The sequence below is a fragment of the Pelodiscus sinensis genome, chromosome 5 (assembly GCF_052426305.1).
Source record: "Pelodiscus sinensis isolate ZL-2025 chromosome 5, ASM5242630v1, whole genome shotgun sequence".
Classification (NCBI taxonomy): Eukaryota; Metazoa; Chordata; order Testudines; family Trionychidae; genus Pelodiscus; species Pelodiscus sinensis.
The window spans coordinates 107,495,005-107,513,841 of NC_143056.1; the positions used below are offsets into that span (position 1 = coordinate 107,495,005).

At 42.7% G+C, this 18,837-nt stretch overlaps 1 protein-coding gene across 2 annotated transcripts in view; it reads right to left on the reverse strand.

The window, feature by feature from the left end:
* Window positions 1–18,837, reverse strand: part of IPO7 (importin 7) — a 68,551-nt gene that overhangs the window by 48,052 nt on the left and 1,662 nt on the right. For both annotated transcript variants that reach the window (XM_075927955.2, XM_075927956.2), the window contains exons 2-4: window positions 7,060–7,141; window positions 3,372–3,525; window positions 2,764–2,922 (exon numbers count right to left, since the gene is read on the reverse strand). In XM_075927955.2, the coding sequence (XP_075784070.1) occupies window positions 2,764–2,922; window positions 3,372–3,525; window positions 7,060–7,141 (395 nt within the window). The remainder of the gene's footprint in view (window positions 1–2,763; window positions 2,923–3,371; window positions 3,526–7,059; window positions 7,142–18,837) is intronic.

Consider the following 18,837-nt stretch of genomic DNA (forward strand, 5'->3'; position numbering starts at 1 on the left):
GCTCACTGCCTAAGCACACCTGCTAAGAAGTGGCAGGTGACTGATCGTGTAGGTCAGGGACTTGATTTGGGATTCTTAGATTTAATCTGTGGGGATAAGGAGATCGGATAGGAAGTGGTTTGAGAGGCAGCTACTTACCACTCCACAGTGCAAAGTGTCACTGCCTACTATTGGGCCCTGGACCAGAACCTGCTGGAAAGGGTAGGCCTGAGATCCCTAACCCACTGTCATGTCATCCTGAAATAACAGGAGCCTTCATTTTGAAGTCCCCCAAAATCTCCAGGCAAAAGAGATGGGCCAGAAACTGGAGCAGGTGGAGGACAGCACTGCTGAAAGACATGCTGTATTTGCCATGGGGAGATGTCTAGCCATATCCCTACCTGATCATTAGCACTGTTGGAGTTTGTTCACCTTCTACATACACAAAATGTTATTACCTTTTTTTCACCCAGTTCTACATATAATAAAGAAAAGATCCTATTTAACTAAACAGCTGATTAGAGTATACTGATTAGCGTATTCTCTGATACTACCAGTGATGTTCTAAACCAGGTCTGAGCAAAATACCCTCTGCAGGTCAGATCAGACCTGACAAGCCACCAGATCTGGCCCACAGTTGCAGCAGGGAGCCTCAAGCAGACTCCTTGCATGCCCCCCCCCCCCCCCCACACACACACATGCGCGCGCGCAGCTGAGAAAAGTGGCCATTGCGGGACTCTGTTTCAACAACTATGAGCCTGGGGGAGGGGAGAGAGGCTTCATGTGCTGCCGCTGTCCCCAGCACAATCCCACTGGCAAGTTTCCAGCCAACGGGAGTTGCTTGTTGTCAACGGACAGTTTGTGAAGCATGCTCACCTCCAGCATGTAGCCATTCAAAAACCATGTCCCCTACAGCTGGGGTGGAGTGGGGGCAGGGAGTCTGCTTGAGAAGGCTGCTGGCTGGGAGTCAAGAAAGTAAGTCTCCCAGCCAGAGCCTGCCTCTGGCACCCCAACCCCTTGTCCCCCTACCCCAAATAACCCAAACCCTCTACCTCTCATCCTACACCCACAGCCCACACCCCAATCCCTACCGCTAGGCCACAGCCCAAAACCTCTGCCACCCTCTTGCACCCCTACCCACATAAGCCAAACCTTCTGCCCCCATCCTATACCCATATTCCCTCCCAGATCCTGCACCCCAATCCCCTGCCCAAGGTCACAACCCCCTCGTCTCTAGTGTCCTAACCCAGGTCACAACTGCCTCCTTTACCCAATCTCCCTCCCAGATCCCACACCCCTTCCTGCACCCCAATGCCTCACTGCATGCTCCCTTCTGCATCTAACCTCCATCCCAGACCCATTAACATGGAAGAATGTGGCCCTTGACCACCTTCCGAATTCTTGGGAGTGCCTCCCCCATCAAAAATTATTGTCCAACCCTGTTCTAAACTAAGGATTTAAGAACAAAGTTTTATGTACTGTATTTCAGAATTCACAGTTTTACTTAAACAATTAACATTAAAGTATGCTGATTCTTATGCCAACACATTTTTGGACTTTATACAGTTGAACGAAAATACACAAAATTAACCTTCTAATAGTGTCATTTCACATAAACAACAAAAACCTAAATAATCTTGATACTAAACGCATGTCTTATAAAAACTATATAACAATTTAAAAAGTAATAGTCCAACATAAAAATCATAAATATGGCTCTTACAGATTAAATTAATCAGAAGCCTAAAGCTTAGGATAAAATAGAGAACAAAAGTGTTGCTTAAGAAAAGTCCATTACCAACTGGCTTGAAGATACAATGAAGAAGAACATGGTAACACCAGAAAATGAGAAAAAACGATCTGACCTATGTAAAGACCTGTCAGTTAAAAAACATGGGCTGGCTTTGAAGCAACAATGCTGAATGGCCCAAGTTATTTGCTTTTCATCTGAAAAGTCCATGCAGCTCTTACATAGGTCTAAAGTCTATTAATGCTTTAGATTAATTTAAAACTGAATGACCGACAGGCTGCAACAACAGTTTTAAGCTATCACTACATAGTCAGGGACAGATTTTCAAAATTAACACATGCAGTTGCATGGACTGTATTTATGATTAGATATAGGTGGTATATAGCCAAACCTCAGATACTCACAAATAAATTAAGCCTTTAAGGAGATTGAGATACTAGAGGATCTGTGGCTCTGGTACAGACTTCCCATAAGAGAATGGACAATGCATATGCACGAAGGATAACCTTAATTCTGGCATTTCATAACCTTTGAATTTTTGGACTTTGCAACCTTTACACAGTTTTCACAGGTAATACAATACCTATATTACAAACACTCTAGATGTCTAATAAATATCATTTTTTCCCTGTAGCCATACTTTTGTCCCCTAGACAGTCTTTTTTCCTATCTGTAAGACACTTGTGCTATCATGCCCATCTTCAACTCAAAAAGCGACTGCTTTAAAGAAACCCTAATATTCTGATTTCAAATCTTTAACATGAAGAAATAAAATTATGTACTGTTTATGGAACTAGTTAGAAAAGTCCACATGAGTCTATTTCCATGTGGTAAAACACTATCGATATTGAATTCAAAAGGTTTATATTAATTACCTCCAGTATCAATTGCTCAATGCAACATTTAATTCAATATTTTACACTAACATGCAATGCATACACACAAACACACACACACACACACACACAAAAAACTTAAAATATATTGCTACAAATTGATAGACATGCAATATTTTTTGTTTAGGGAAAACTCACTCATAGTTTTTCACAAGTTGATAAAGACAAAGGAGAATTCCAAGCCAGCAAGCACTGTTATCAGACTGAAGATAAAAACCAATTTTCTCCACAACTGCAGTCCAGCGGTTGGGGTAATCATGCTTGATAATGTGATGAATGCAAGTAGTAAGCTGTACTCTGGAAGTCAAATACACACATAGTTAAACACGTAACCACCTACATTATTTTAAGAGTTTTTTTGTTTTGATGATGAAGCAGCAGCTAGTGTTTGGCTGAACAGATAAAAGACAACATGAGCTCAGAAGTCTTATACACACATACAGAGGAGTTTATATGGTTTTCTGCTTCTGTTCTGCTTGACAAACTATCTTCTGAAATTTTGTACGAGGGTTATAATATTTAGGAATCCATTGTTTTGCAAACAAATAAAAACATGTTACACAAATCCCCAACATGTTGTATAATGTACAAATTAAATGAAAAGCCATTTAACCACATTAATTCCATGCTCTCCAATACAAAATCTGTGTGCCTCAATCCAAGACACAATGAAATGTAGTATGCAAGTGCTCTTAATTTTAAGAGAAAAGAATCAAAACTAATTTAAACAAATTAAAAGTGTATACCTAATTAGTTCAGGAGAATGAATAATGGCTTCTACAATATTTTCACGAATACAATGTCTATCTTCTTCTGGGATGGAATAAGGTGGAATTTCCCCTGGTGTAGTTTCACGATCGGGCCAATACTGAGTTATCATATTCTTCAAGTAGATAACACCTGTCAGATAATGGCAAAGCATCTCGATATCAATACAAAAGTTAGTCATTATGCTGACATGCATATTTTTACATTTAGAAAATGCACTCCATGAATGAACACTAACTGGAATCTTTAACTTACCAGAAAGCCATTCTACCCGAATACAAAAAGCACAAATCTCTCAATTTTCTATATGGAACAAACAATTCCTTTTCTCCATTTATCAAGTGTAGCATCTGTAATAGTTCTTAAATCTACAATTCCCTAACATTATACTCTTTTCAGACAATATTTTTGAAAATTAGGGTATAGAAAGACATATTTCCATGTCTTATTATGAAGAAGAGTTCTGGTAACTTGTTATTAAAACATCTCTGAAGAAGCTTCCTTTGTAAGTATTTTGAGATTTTTTTTTTTGCATTCATTAACAAGACTAGTCAGCACTAAAACTCTAGACAATTATTGCTTCAATTTTATAAGTCTGATTCTGTTATATATGTAACTCTGAGCTCCATGGTCTTTACAAGTACAAAAGAAAGTTCAGATTTACAAACACAGCTACAGCAAAATAAATAATAACTGAATTCTGATTCTACATCTATACAGTACCATAGGTTCTCTGCTAGTTTTCAATTAAATGTCTGGCACCAGTACCAAAAAGGATTCCGAGAATATAGGCTCTCCAAGCAACTCCACTGGCATTTGCCAAAATTAGAGCAGACAGTGCCAATTAAAATGAAGATTTTCCATCAATTTCCATTATGAGACCCAGTTTTCAATAACACAATTTTGCCAAACAGTTTAGGCAGAGATCTTCCAAATTTAAGTGTCTGCCTTCAGTTGAATTAAGTTCCAGCAAAAAACAGCTGTTTCTGAGAATAAGATATGGGGATCTGTCAGTGTTAAAAATATTTTACATTGTTATGTTGAGAAGTTCCTGTTCTAAAGCCTGAAGGTACTAGGACTAAAAATAAGGCTGAAGGGGGGACTGGAGAGCTCCCCATACGCTGATGAGGTGCAGCACCTTAGCATGACTCGAAGTAGGAGATCATCTGGTGAGTGGAAAAGGCATGGTTACCTGGAAAGATGCGCTGAGAGCATTCCATGAAGAGCAAACATGAAGAAGACTTTCAAAACTCCAAAGGAATGTGAAATAGGGATGTAAGCCACTAGTCGACTATCTGATTAGCAAAAGCTTATTGCATAGTCAGCTAGTCCCTGTCCCTCCCCTTAAAGCCCAATAGAGGCAGCAAAGGGAGGGACAGGGACTATCCTCTATCTGTAGGTATGTCTATACTACCACCCTAGTTCGAACTAGGGTGGTTAACGTTGTCAATTGAAGTTGCAAATGAAGCCCGGGATTTAAATATCCCGGGCGTCATTTGCATCTCGCCGGGCGCCGCCATTTTTAAATCCCTAGTTCGGACTTCGTGCCCGCGGCTACACGCGGCACGGAGTAGGTAGTTCGAATTAGGCTCTCTAATTTGAACTACCATTACTCCTCGTAGAGAGCCTAATTTCAACTACCTACTCTGTGCCACGTGTAGCCGCGGGCACAGAGTCCGAACTACCGGGGATTTAAAAATGGCGGCGCCCGGCAAGATGCAAATGAAGCCCGGGATATTTAAATCCTGGGCTTCATTTGCAACTTCAATTGACTACATTAACCACCCTAGTTCGAAGTAGGGTGGTAGTGTAGACATACCCAGAGGCAGCAAGGCAGGGACGGTTTGGAGGGGGAAGCAGGAGCCGGTGCTGGGGTGTGACTACTTAAAAGCCAGTACCCCCCAGCACTGTCTCCACATGGGGTAGGGAGGTATCGGGGATCAGTCACAAACCAGGAATCAGCTGATTCCCGGCTCGCACCCAGTACCAGATGCTGCGCCTCTGCCTTTGAAATATATTAAGAGCCTATTGGCTCTTAATACATTTAAAAATCAGAAGCGCGTGGGGGGGGGGGGGGGCACAGCATGAGCTGGGTCAGCTGATTCTTGGCTCTCACTGGTTCCCCCCACTGTGCTTTAGCCTTTTAAATGAATTTAAATGTATTTAAAAGGCTAGTACACAGTAGGGGGGACCCTGCTTGAGCCAAGAATCAGCTGTTCCAGCTCAGACTGGGTCCCTCCTGCTGTGCTGCCTTTTAAATGTATTAAGAGCAGACATTTAAAAGTCAGAGCGAAAGCTAACCCCATTGTGGTTCCCCTGCTTATCGACTAATCAACTAGTCAATGGAAAATCCATCAACTAGTCAATTAGTTGATTACATTTAACATCCCAACTTTAGAGAGCAGGTCTGAGGGCTGGTCACCAATGACCAGAGAGATGAGAACAGGCTGTGTGTGACAGGTAATAGAAGCCTGTCACAGCGCTGTATTACACCATCATGTCCACACTGGCACCACAGGAAGCTCTATGTCTTCTGTTGAGATGGTTTACCTAGAGCGCAGCAATTGTGGAGTTAGTGTGCACTAACTACCTTGTCAGTGTGGGCACCACAGGAGTTACAGCGCCGTGAGCTGATTTATTGCACTGTTAACTTGCCATTGTAGATAAGGCCTCAAACACAGACGGGGAAAGAAATGATGAAGAGCAAAGGCATGCTGAGGCAAAAAGGACCAAAGGAAGACAAGGACAGGAGCCAGAGCATTCAGGGTAAGTAGGATCTATAATCACTCAAGTACTTGCCCCTTCAGAACCTGGACTTCAACTCAAGATTAGAGAGTCTCGATCTTCCCTTGCTATTTAGCAGAAATCGAAGGGCAAAGTGTGTGTGACTCATGCATCTCTAGTAGTTGCTGCCCATTCTGCTACTAATAACTTCATTAGCTCAAGTGGTGCTAGGATAGAATTTTTTTCCTGACGGAAACCAGAATCAGTAAACCTTTCTCATCCCTACTCTCTATTCATGGAGGAATCTTTTGTGTTGCCTTTATTGTTACAAACATACTTGCTGACAGGTATTTTGAAATAAATTACTAGAACTAAAACCGACATGATTATATTGTGTTATTTGGACACATAAAATAGGCAGAATTTTAAAATATTGTGTGTGGAACTTGAATTTTTTGACACAGAATTCTCCCAGGAACCTATGGTTCCAGCCCTGCTGCAGACCCTTGTGGAAACCCATGTGGATGTAAATATAATCCCATATGATAACACAGAAATTCTATTTTTTTAAAGCCAAAATAAATGTAGTAATAACTTGCAAACGCATCATTAAAAGAACATTACTGTTGAAAGTCAAGCATTCAGAAAACCAAAAGTTATGGTTGCCCTGTCATCTTAATTTGGTCTGCATGTACATACAATACCAAACTGCATAGAATGGATTGTACTCACTAAACTGGTAGCTTATTCAATATTTCTTTTTATCCTCATCATTCAATATATGATTACATATCTCATTTACTCCACAGGCAATGTTAATTGTGGCACTTGCTAGCTTTTGAATGCTTTACGACGCAACTGTAATGTCATTTTCACCATTTTTTGAATGTCATGTGTATATGGTATGCAAACTTTTTGGGTTTAAAGAAAAGGAAAACTTGCCTGCCTGTCTCACTGGTAAATCCAGTTGCTCTGACATAGTGATCTGAAGCAGAGTTGAAACAAAGTTCACTGACTTATGAGCCTGCGAAGCAAAAGACAAAACCAAGTCAGTCAGATGCCAAAAAATAATATTTGGAAAAAAACAATCATGCCTTTAGGACATTCCAACTAATTACATTTTCAAAAATATTTGTGAGTACTATTTGATGAGATGATTATGACATCAGCAATTCAAACTAGAGTTGTAATATTCAAGTGACAAATGAGAGCTTTCAAAACCTTTGAGTTTGTTCTACTCAGAAGATCTCATGGTATGTGTGGGGGGGGGGGGGGGGGAGGAGGGTCGGCTTATTGTTTGCTAAATGCCACATTTCCCTCCCCAACTCCCAGTGTATAACAGATTTTTGTAACCAGAGTTCTTTACCACAGAATAAATTCACTCCCAGTTTAGGACAACTACATTACAGCATGACAGCACAGCTACAATTACACTGCATAATTAAATAACTTAGCATTCTGATTTAGGTCAGCATGGATGTTAAGTCATTATTTAATGTTTTTACCATTTGGAGATGCCAACCTGTACGTTTTTTCTGACATCCTAATATTCTCAGATTTTGTCTAATATCCGTCATTCAATGATCTGCTGCTAAACGTGACCTGAGGGGTATGACTGGGGCTGTAAAATCCCATTTAATTAGTTTAATTGGTTAAACATGTTTAACCAGTTAACCGGGTTTGGGTGGGGAGCTGCTCTGGGGAGGCTGGACAGCCTGCTGCCTGTAGCCAGCTGCTCCAGCCTCAGCCAGTTAACCATAACCAGTAAGCATCACCCTTATTGGGTAATGCTTATTGATTAACCATTCACATTTGTAGTTATGAACACACACCAGACTAAAAACATATTTTTAAAGATATATGTTTATACAGAGCCTTTGCATAGCTATATTTAAGTTAATCTGCTGCTATGTTTAAAGGAAGTTTTAAATATCTAAAATTTTATAAAAATCACCCTCCCTTATGATTTTTTTTAAAAGATAGACTTCATACAAACATTTAATATGTGAACACCTACAGTTCAAATAAAGAGCCACAAGCCTTTATTCTATTAATATCTGACTATGTGAGCTATAATTGCTCTCAACAAAAGGAAACTGATAAGTTAGCTCTTTTCTATGTAAAGGAGATGATTAATGTAATTTAATTTATATGCAAGAAGAAACAAAGGCAATTTTCTTGTCTTATTGGATATAAGTGCAGTTGAGCAAAGTCCACTTTGCTGTTAAAATTAATTTCAAACATGGAACCATTTTTCCCCAATATGCCCAAAATTTTATCTTCTTAAGAAATGCTGATAGAGAGCACTGGATGTCAAATGACTTCCCTTTACAATTATATTGAGACATGTATGATTCATCAAGGCAAGAATTCATGACAGACTTTCAAACTGCTCATATTAATCTATTATAAACTAAGCACTACATTCTTTTACCACAACTGACTGATAGTGATGTAAAAAGTGAATCACCAATAAACATGGCCTCTTGTAACACAAAAGAACTGTATTCTTAAAGAGTACATCATACAGTAGCAAACTTATGGAACCTTGGCTTCTTCATGGAAGTCTAAACAGATTAACATCAGCAATGTAACAAAATTTGGCAGAATATGCACAATGGGTCTCCTTAAAGGAGTAGTTTTCTTCACTATGCTGATTAACTTCCCACTGAACACTTTTCTTGCACGTATTCTCATTGTTAACAAGATTCAAAACTATGATAGTTACCTATAAGCCCCAAACCCAGCATGAAAAATCAGAAAAGACTAAATGAAGAAAATTAAAGTGAACTTGAATTAAACCCACACAATATATAATGCTGAACGCTTAACTTATAGTGAGCGCCCTGCAAATCCACAGATATCTGCATTCATGGATCTGGATCCAGATATCCGTGGTTCATTTTTGCAGATTCTAACTCCCTCTCGTACTCCCATCCCACACCCTCTCCTGCTGCTTTTCAGACCCTGCGCTCCTCACCCCATCCTGCACTCCACCTCCCACCCAGATCCTGAATCCCTGTCCCACTTTCTGGCAGTCCTGCCCCACACATTGAGCCCCTCATTTTTGTTCGCACAGCAAAGATTAAGGGGTTCCACAAAATCCATTAACTCAGGAACCCCAGAAAAGTAGATCTAGCCTGCGGAAAGCCCTGAACCTCAGTTCTCAATGTCTCTTCCCCTTGCTCCGTGGAGCTGGAGTGCCAGAGAGGTGAAGTGTCTCAGTTTGGGACCACATCAGTGAGGGTAGGGGGTTTTGGAAGGAGTTTTTTTGATTCTCACTTGTGTGGTCCCCAACTGATTTTTCTGTGGATCAGTGGCCCACGACCCAAAAAAGGTTTCCCACACATGCCATAAAGAAAGAAAACACTGAAACCTTTTGTGTTGGACATAAGTTAACATTTTACTTTATTTAAAATGAAGTTTGATAAACTAACATGAAAGTTAAAACTCTTAATTTCTTTAATAATTTAAATTAAACCATTCTCCCCAGCAGTGGCAAAATGGCCTGAATGTAATTATGTAATTAACGGTGAGTTTCCATTGGTTTCCAAACGGTGAGTTTGGAGAGGGCAGAGCCTCAAGGAAGGCGTGGGGTCTTAGGGAAGGGAAGGAGTAGATCCTGGCTTGCCCTGATATTTAAAAAGTGAACTTGGGTGTAAAAAGTTTGGAGATGATTGCTGTATTGTAGCAGAGGCATTATTTAATTTATTATGTACTCATATGTAATGTCCTCATAACCATCTTGAAGATGTTATTATTTTCTTTGCTTCATATAGGCAGTAGCAAAGTGGATAATGTACCAGTAACAGGCATTTTCCTATTAAATGTAAGTGTTATGTCGCTTGATCCTAGGTGCACTGAAAAGCAGATGAAGCCACTATTTTAACTTATGTTATGCCATGAGGCCTCCAACTCCCATTATGGGTGATGCTTACCAGGTAACCGGTTAACCATTCACATTCCTAGTTGTAACAAGGTCCCAATAAGGATACAAAATTGTGTATCTACATTGGCATCTGTATCCACAAAAATGAACTGCAGCTATCCACATCCACAAATGCAGATCCTCACTGATATAAAGCAGATATCTGCACATTTGCAGGTTTCTAGATTAGGAATGGATGGATAGAAAGATGGCTAGAAGGCCGGGCCCAGCGGGTAGTGATCAACGGCTCGATGTCAGGATGGCGGTCGGTTTCTAGTGGAGTGCCCCAAGGTTCGGTTCTAGGACCGGTTTTGTTCAATATCTTTATTAATGACCTGGATGAGGGGATAGATTGCACCCTCAGCAAGTTTGCAGATGACACTAAGCTAGGGGGAGAGATAGATAAGCTAGAGGGCAGAGATAGGGTCCAGAGTGACTTAGACAAATTGGAGGATTGGGCCACTAGAAATCTCATGAGATTCAACAAAGACAAGTGTAGAGTCCTGCACTTGGGATGGAAGAATCCCAAGCATAGTTACAGGCTGGGGACCAACCAGTTAAGTAGTAGTTCTGCAGAAAAGGACCTGGGGGTTACAGTGGATGAGAAGCTAGATATGAGTCAACAGTGTGCCCTTGTAGCCAAGAAGGCTAATGGCATATTAGGATGCATTAAGAGGAGTATTGCCAGCAGATCCAGAGATGTCATTATTCCCCTTTATTCGGCTTTGGTGAGGCCACATCTGGAGTATTGTGTCCAGTTCTGGGCCCCCCACTACAAAAAGGATGCGGAAGCATTGGAGAGGGTCCAGCGGAGGGCAACCAAAATGATTAGGGGTCTGGAGCATATGACCTACGAGGAGAGGCTGAGGGACTTGGGTCTGTTAGTCTGCAGAAGCGAAGAGTGAGGGGGGACTTGATAGCAGCCTTCAACTTCCTGAAGGGAGGTTCCAAAGAGGATGGAGAGAGGCTGTTCTCAGTAGTGACAGATGGCAGAACAAGGAGCAATGGTCTCAAGTTGTGGTGGGAGAGGTCCAGATTGGATATTAGGAAAAACTATTTTACTAGGAGGGTAGTGAAGCATTGGAATGGGTTACCTAGGGAAGTAGTGGAGTCTCCATCCCTAGAGGTGTTTAAGTCTCGGCTTGACAAAGCCCTGGCCGGGTTGATTTAGATGGGATTGGTCCTGCCTAGAGCAGGGGGCTGGACTTGACGACCTTCTGAGGTCTCTTCCAGTTCTATGATAAGGGGATGGTTGGATGAAATAACATGATCTTGGTAACTAATTGACCATTCATTATCAGTTGGAAATAGGTCAATGGAGGGATGATAGGAGTTGCTATAGGGAACTTTCTGGGTGTCTGGCTGGTGAGTCTTGCCCACATGCTCAGGGTTTAGCTGATCGCCATATTTGGGGTCAGGAAGGAATTTTCTTCCAGGGTAGATTGGCAGAGGCCCTGGAGGTTTTTCGCCTTCCTCTGTAGCATTGGGCACAGATCACAGCTGAAGGACTCTCTGCATGTTGGGGCCTTCAAAGTATTTGAAGGCTTCAATATCTGAGACATAGGTGAGAGGATTATTCTAAGAGGGGTGGGCGAGATTCTGTGGCCTGCACTGTGCAGGGGGTCAGACTAGATGATCATAATGGTCCCTTCTGACCTTAAAGTATATGAGTCTATGAATGTGAAAGTAACTGTGTACACAGTTAACCAATGAGCCTGGGCTCATTGATTAACATGCACGGTTACACACAGGTCTCTTCCCCACTCACCTGCACTGCTGCCACTGCATCAGAGGCAGAAGTGCAGAGGGGCAGGTGGGAGCCCATATGTGTTAAGAACTGACTTTTAAGCCTGCTCCCTGCACATACCAGTGGATAATTTACACTTGTTCATATATTTGAATAGTCAGTGATGCAACTCTCCTTTCCTAGTCAATTCCATACTTAATAATTTGGGTTCTCATTTTTAAAACTTAAAACACCTTCATTTTAAACAATATTAACTTTACTTCTTATAAGGAATTTACCAGATTTCTTGTTAGAGATTAAAAAAATGTTTATGCATGCCCATTCTAAGAACTGGGTCACAAAATCTATCTATATATATATACATATAAATAAAAATCAAATGTACAGGCAGTCCCCGACTTACGCGGATCCGACTTACGTCGGATCCGCACTTACGAACGGAGCTTTCTCGCCCCGGAAGAAAGCCCCGTTCGTAAGCTGCTCCGGTGCCCCTGGTCTGCTGGAGACCGTCTCCAGCAGACCAGGGGCCCGGGCGGGTTCCCGCGCTTCTGAGGCTTTGCAAAGCCTCAGAAGCGCGGGAACCGCTGCTGCTGCCCCTTGAGACCCGGTGCCTGTGGTCTGCTGGGGACGGTCCCCAGCAGACCACAGGCACCCGGACTGAAGCCGCAGCCGCGGGGGGGTCCCTCGCCTCTGAGGCTTTGCCAGAGCAAAGCCTCAGAGGCGCGGGACCCCCCCGCGGCTGCGGCTTCAGTCAGGGTGCCTGTGGTCTGCTGGGGACCGTCCCCAGCAGACCACAGGCACCCAGACTGAAGCCGCAGCCGTGGCGGGGTCCCTCGCCTCTGAGGCTTTGCCAGAGCAAAGCCTCAGAGGCGCGGCACCCCGCTGCCGCTGCGGCTCTGCTCCCCGTGTCCCTGGTCTGCTGGGAGGGGGGGCGCAGCTAGTGTGCTCCCCCCCCCAGCAGACCAGGCTTTTGTTTTGGACTCTGGGGCAGAGCAGCTGGGGCGCTGCCGATTGGTCCTGCAGCGCCCGTGGGCACTACTGGACCAACCCGGCAGCACCCCAGCTGCTCTGCCCCAGGTCCTGATTCAGCCGCTGCTGGTCAGTTTCAGCAGCGGCTGAATCAGGACGTCTGGGGCAGAGCAGATGGGGTGCTGCTGGGTTGGTCCAGTAGCACCCCAGCTGCTCTGCCCCAGGCGTCCCCAAGTCAGCTTCTGCTGAAACTGACCAGCGCTGACTACAGGAAGCCCCAGGCAGAGTTGCTCTGCCCCGGGCTTCCTGGAATCAGCTGCTGATCAGTTTCAGCAGCAGCTGACTTGGGGACGCCTGGGGTTCTTAAGTTGATTCTGTATGTAAGTCAGAACTGGCGGTCAGTTTCAGCAGTGTCTGAATCTGGACGCCAGTTCCGACTTACATACAGATTCAACTTAAGAACAAACCTACAGTCCCTATCTTGTACGTAACCCGGGGACTGCCTGTATACACACATATATGTGCACAGAAACAGTGCCTCCACTATGTACAGCTTAGGTGCCTTATTTTTTAAACAAAGTGTGTATTTGAGTCATTCCTACAGCATCCAGAAATTCAAGATGTTTTATCTTTCGCTAACCTTTCCTTGTTTACATGCACCATTAATTTTCTATATATTAAAATATAAACATTTTTGCAATTGTAACTGCAGCAGAACTTTTAGTAATAGAAGCCTGTCCTTTTCTACCAAATAATACAGCACTTAACAGCAGTTATCCTATTACTCTTTCCCCGCCCCAACATGCTGTGTCACTGGTAAGACTTTTTTGCTGTCTAAGAGCCAAAGAATTCAGTGACTTTTCCTCTGAGCAATCTCTGTTATTCAGCCTTACCAGCTGAGGAATGTTTTCTATCAGATGACAAATATTACCCCACTATTTATTAGTGTCAGTTTTCCAGAACCTACCCGTCTTCAAACACGTTTCAGAAAGCTGATTCATTCATCTGAAGAAGTGGATTATGCCCATCAAAGCTCATGATGTCATCTACATATTTGTTAGTCTTTAATGTACTGCAATACTATTTGTTGTTTTTTAAGTTTTTCCAGTTACAGACTAACTTGGCTACCTCTCTGAAGCTTTAGCTTCACTAGATGTGATCCTGCCTACCTGATACAGTAATACATATACAATTAAATTGGAAACAGAAAATTAACATGCTACATAATCTCAATTACAAAATTCAATCAGAAATTAATATAAGTGCAAAACATAACATTTGGATATAGCCCTGCAAATACGCTGATATCCACTTTATATTCACAGAAGTAGATATCTACAGCTCATTTTTACAGATGCAGATACAAATATCCTAGCTCAACAGGTGACACTTACCGGTACTGGCAGCCCTCCACCTGATGCAGCCAGGGTCTGCTCCAGCCAAATTGGAGCAACCCCTGGCCTGGCCAGCCCAGACCCTGCCTGCAGTAGGGGAAGGGGGCTTAGCCCGCCATGCATTACCATGGAGACCCAGCTGGGCTGAAGCAGCCCCCCCCCCCATCTGCCATATTTGAGCAGTTAACTGATTAAATACAATGTTTTACCAGTTAACTGGTTAAACAGAGTTTTACATCCTTAATCTAAAACCCTACAAATTTGCAGATATTCACTTGACATCCACTGATGCAGATACACATGGATATAAAAATGAATGTCGGTGGCTCAGTTTTGTGGAAACAAATTTTGACCCGCACAAGGCTTTACATTTGGAACTTAATATAGGTAATTAGTACAGAAAAAATACATTCTTTCCCCTCCCCCAAAAGAGAACTGCAACTTTAATGGATGTAATTCATACCAAAATATAATATTTTATGGAAAAACAAATACTAAATGATAACCCCAACAACTTCATCTCATTTGAGATGACAGGTAATAACCTTTCTTTTTTTCCTTTGGAGCACGAAAATTTTACTCTATCATAAAATCCATACTGCACGTAGTATTTTTCCAAACTTGTTACAATCGAGGGACTGCTAAAAAATAAAATATTTACTTTTCTAGCTTGAATCTAGGCATTAAACTGGTTGAAGCATTACAAAGCCAATTTGCCCTGCCTTTAACATCTGCGTTTTCACATCAAAAGCCATGAATGGAACACATCCAGCCCACTTAGCCTCATTAACAGGGGTCCTACAATTGACAAATACTTCTTTTGCTTTTTTTGTGTGTGTTTCTATTATTTTCACTCCAACTCTTCTGATGAAGTGCGACTTATCCATGAAAGCTCACAATTCCATATATTTCTGTTAATTTCTAAGGTACATCAGGACTACTTGCTGCTTTTAAAGTTACAGACCTAACACTGCTACTCCTCTGAGATTTGTAAACAGAAATATACAGTGGAAAAAGAGAATGGTTAAGAGAAGGAAGGCTAAGATGACAAAGTCCTTTTAGAAGTATGTTACATGCCCACGCCATTGGTTTTTGAATAGTGGAGAAATGTGATGTCACCGAGAAGCAAGTAAGAATGTGAACAGATAACCAGTTATATGGTAAGCATCATCCTTACTGGGTGATGCCTACTGGATAACAATTAACCAAGAGCAGCCTCCTGCTTGGCCCCAGCATTTGGCCAGGAGATATGGCCAGCCTCAGCCCAGGGCTGGGAGCAGGAGCATTGTGAGCTGCTCTAACTGCGCTAAAGCAGTCCCTTACCCAGGATCCTGCTTAATCAGTTAACTTAAGGTTTAAACAGTTAACTGCGATTTTATATCCCTAGAAGTAAGTACACCTTATAATTAGTGATGTTAAGGACTAGTCGACTTTCCGATAAGCATTTGCTTATCTGATAGTCCACCAACTAGTCGATTCCCCCTACCCCCCGCCTTTGCTGCCTCTATGAGATTCAAGTACTCTCCCCTCTTTGCTGCCTCTAAGTGGCAGCGCCACACAGCTTGAGCCGGGGATCAGCTGCGTGGCACTGCCACTTTCAAACCCCAAGGCAGCGTTTCAAAGGGGCAGCCACCACAAGCTGATCAGTGCTCAGCTGTGTGGTGCTGCCCCTTTAAAACACTGAAGCACAGTGCAGCCTGGGGTCAGCTGGGGACTCTGCAGCTGATCCCAGGCTCCCTGCTGCATTTTCCCGGATTCGGGGGAGTCCCCCGAAGACTCCAGCCTCCATGGCTTTGAAATGCACCCGCCCCGCCCCCCCCCCCCCCAGCGCTCGGACCTTCTCCCCACACCAAAGCTGCACCAGGCCCAGCTCTGCCCCCAGTGGGGCAGGGGTGGGAGAGAAGGCGAAAGCCCCGAAGCTCTGCGCCAGATCTGGCTTGCAGAGAAGCACATGCACTGCTCCTCTCCCCACAGCAGCATGCGTGTTTCCCCACAAGCCAGATCCAGCGCAGAACCTTGACAGAAAAGACATTCAGGAAGCCAGCGATGGAAAATTGTCCCATCTGGGAATGTAACCCATTGTCCTCCTCCTTTCTGATATACTTACCTGAAGGGTCAAGGTTGCAAGTAGAATCAAACGCACATGTGCTTTAAAAAAGCCCACCTCTAACCAGAAGGCAAAAAGTATTGTCACGGCTAGCGGCAGTGTGAATGGTTCCTTGTCAGCAGAAGCATTCTCCGGTTGACAATGCAAATCCCACTCGTAGGGGCAGAAGTATATTGATAAAAGTGCAGACAAAGTGTTTATCCTGCTAGACTTTTAGCAATGCAGCTATGTCGACACAGCCATGTCGCTAAAAGTTGTATAGTGTAATCCAGTGGTCACCAACCAGTAGATCAGAGTCTACTGGTAGATCTTGGAGCCTCTGTCAGGTGATCCTGCCTGGTTTGGTTAGGAGGCAGTTCAGTTGCCCATCCCCCCACTGCCCTGCTGCTCCTGCCTATAGCCTCAGAGCTGCCCCCTGGGAGCCTCCTGCTTGTTTTGCCGTGTGGAAGAGACAGAGGCAGGGTGGTGTTGATGTCACTCTCTCCTACTCCCCTGTACCCCATCTTCACAGAGTGAGGAGGGTGGCGCCTTGGCAAAGGGGTGAGGGTAGGGGCAGGGCAGGGGTATTGGGTTTGAAGTAGATCCTGGACCGATGAATTCAACAAGTGATCTTGTGCTTAAAATGGTTGGAGATGACTGGTGTAGTCAAAGCCTGAGTGTCTCTGTAGATGTAGAATATAGCAACTTAGCAGCCTCTCATTCAACCCAAAAGAAAACAATATTTCAACTACCACTGCTATCTGGAAGTCAAGAGGATGTCCACTGGGACCCACCCAAGTTGCACACCATCTTGATAACTTGGGACAGAGGCCCTCTAATGAAGTGATTAAAGACTGACAGTTCTTCTAAGTTGAGCACTGCCTCTGTTCTGCCCATACTGAACTTCAGATGGCTAGTTATGATCTCTAAGATTCTGTTTTGCAAAGACACAGCACTCAATGAGTTTAAAAGCTGGAGGGGAGGGAGGTACAGATTACTGGTGGAATCGTGTCTTTTACTATATATTTTTAAAATGTGCATGCATCTGTGTCTGTCCGAGTTCATTTATTCAAGAACTCCTCCTAAACAGTAAGAGATAGAACCACCAAATTTGGTATGCAGCTTCCTTTTATCATAACTTAAAGCAAGATAAAGGCTTGATTGTGTCAGGATTATGGGATGTGCCTGGAATTTGATTATTTCTCCTAAAATGGAAAGGGAGGGATCTAGTAGGAGGGACAGTTATATTGTAGAAAGACCACAAGGGGCAGCCAACGACCAAAACCCATTTGCCCAGCAGGAGGGAGGAATGGAAAAAAGGACAGCTATCTACGATATATTTCAGAGAGTCTGTGTTTCTGTGTCTCTCCGTTCCCCAACCAGAGGATGTGCACTGCCATCCCCAGTTGTGTCTGCTGCAACTGCAGTGGCCATGGGCAGTGGTTGTCCTCTCTTCCTGGAGCAACCTGCATACTGAACCCCTCAGTCCCTCTTCAGAACAATTACTTATTTGAGTTAAGAACCTGAGCAACAGCAGGTAAATCTTCTAGTATTGACTAAGAAAGAGAAACAAACAGAGTAGAACTCTTGGAGATCTCTGCATTTATCTCTCTCCAAACTCTGCAGATCTCAAAGTACTTTACAATCAGCCAATCCCTGACTGAAAACAATATCAATGAAGTAAGTCGTATTAAAGTCAACTAGCGATTAAATGACTTGTCCAAGATCATGAATTCAGTAGCAGAGCCTGGAAAAAAAGTCCAGAAATCTGTCTACTCGTCCTTCATTCTGACAACATTCTCTCCTTCAGAAAGACGTTGCGTTAAAATGTTTATGACATCATTCAAATAATATAACATAACAATATAATTTTAATGGTTATGCAATTATATAACAAGGTATATGTATGTATTACATATCAAGAATAGGATAAGCACTGGTAAACATACTTTACTCTCACAATAATTATCGATGTCAATTCATTCTTTAATGTCTTGCTAAAAATTGCTTCTCCCTTGTCAGAAGGTAAAAGTAGCCTCTTAAGGGAAAGAGGAAGAACAAGTCTTAAGTCTTCTATTGAAAGAAAGTCTTACATCAATCCATCAGAACAATTTTGGACAAAACATAGACAGTGAGTTACGACAGCTAGGAGGAATTATTAAACCAAAAATCATGTGAGCTGCTGGTCACTTGCATTATACCTTTCAAGTGGTAGAAGCAGTTTAATCTTTACAGCAGAAAGGGAGGCCCCAATTTAGATCAGAAAACATCTATTTGAGTAAAGGTTATAAATTAAGGTCCTAATTCTTCAATCAAATGCATAACTGACCATTCAGATAAGACAATTCATATATGTAAACTTACACACATCCATGAATGCTTGTTTAGGATCAGGACTGACAATGATATTTAACCAGGAAAGTTTGGATTTTACAGAGGCGTTGTGTGTCATCATGCTTCAGAGTGAACAAAATGAAGTAGCTGATGGTCAGCATGCCTTCTCAAGCAACAGTATTAGTGTGTTTCCTGGAGTCCCTCACCAAAGTTTTAACTAAAAGTTTGCTGAACACTCAACAATTTGAACCCAGCAAACATG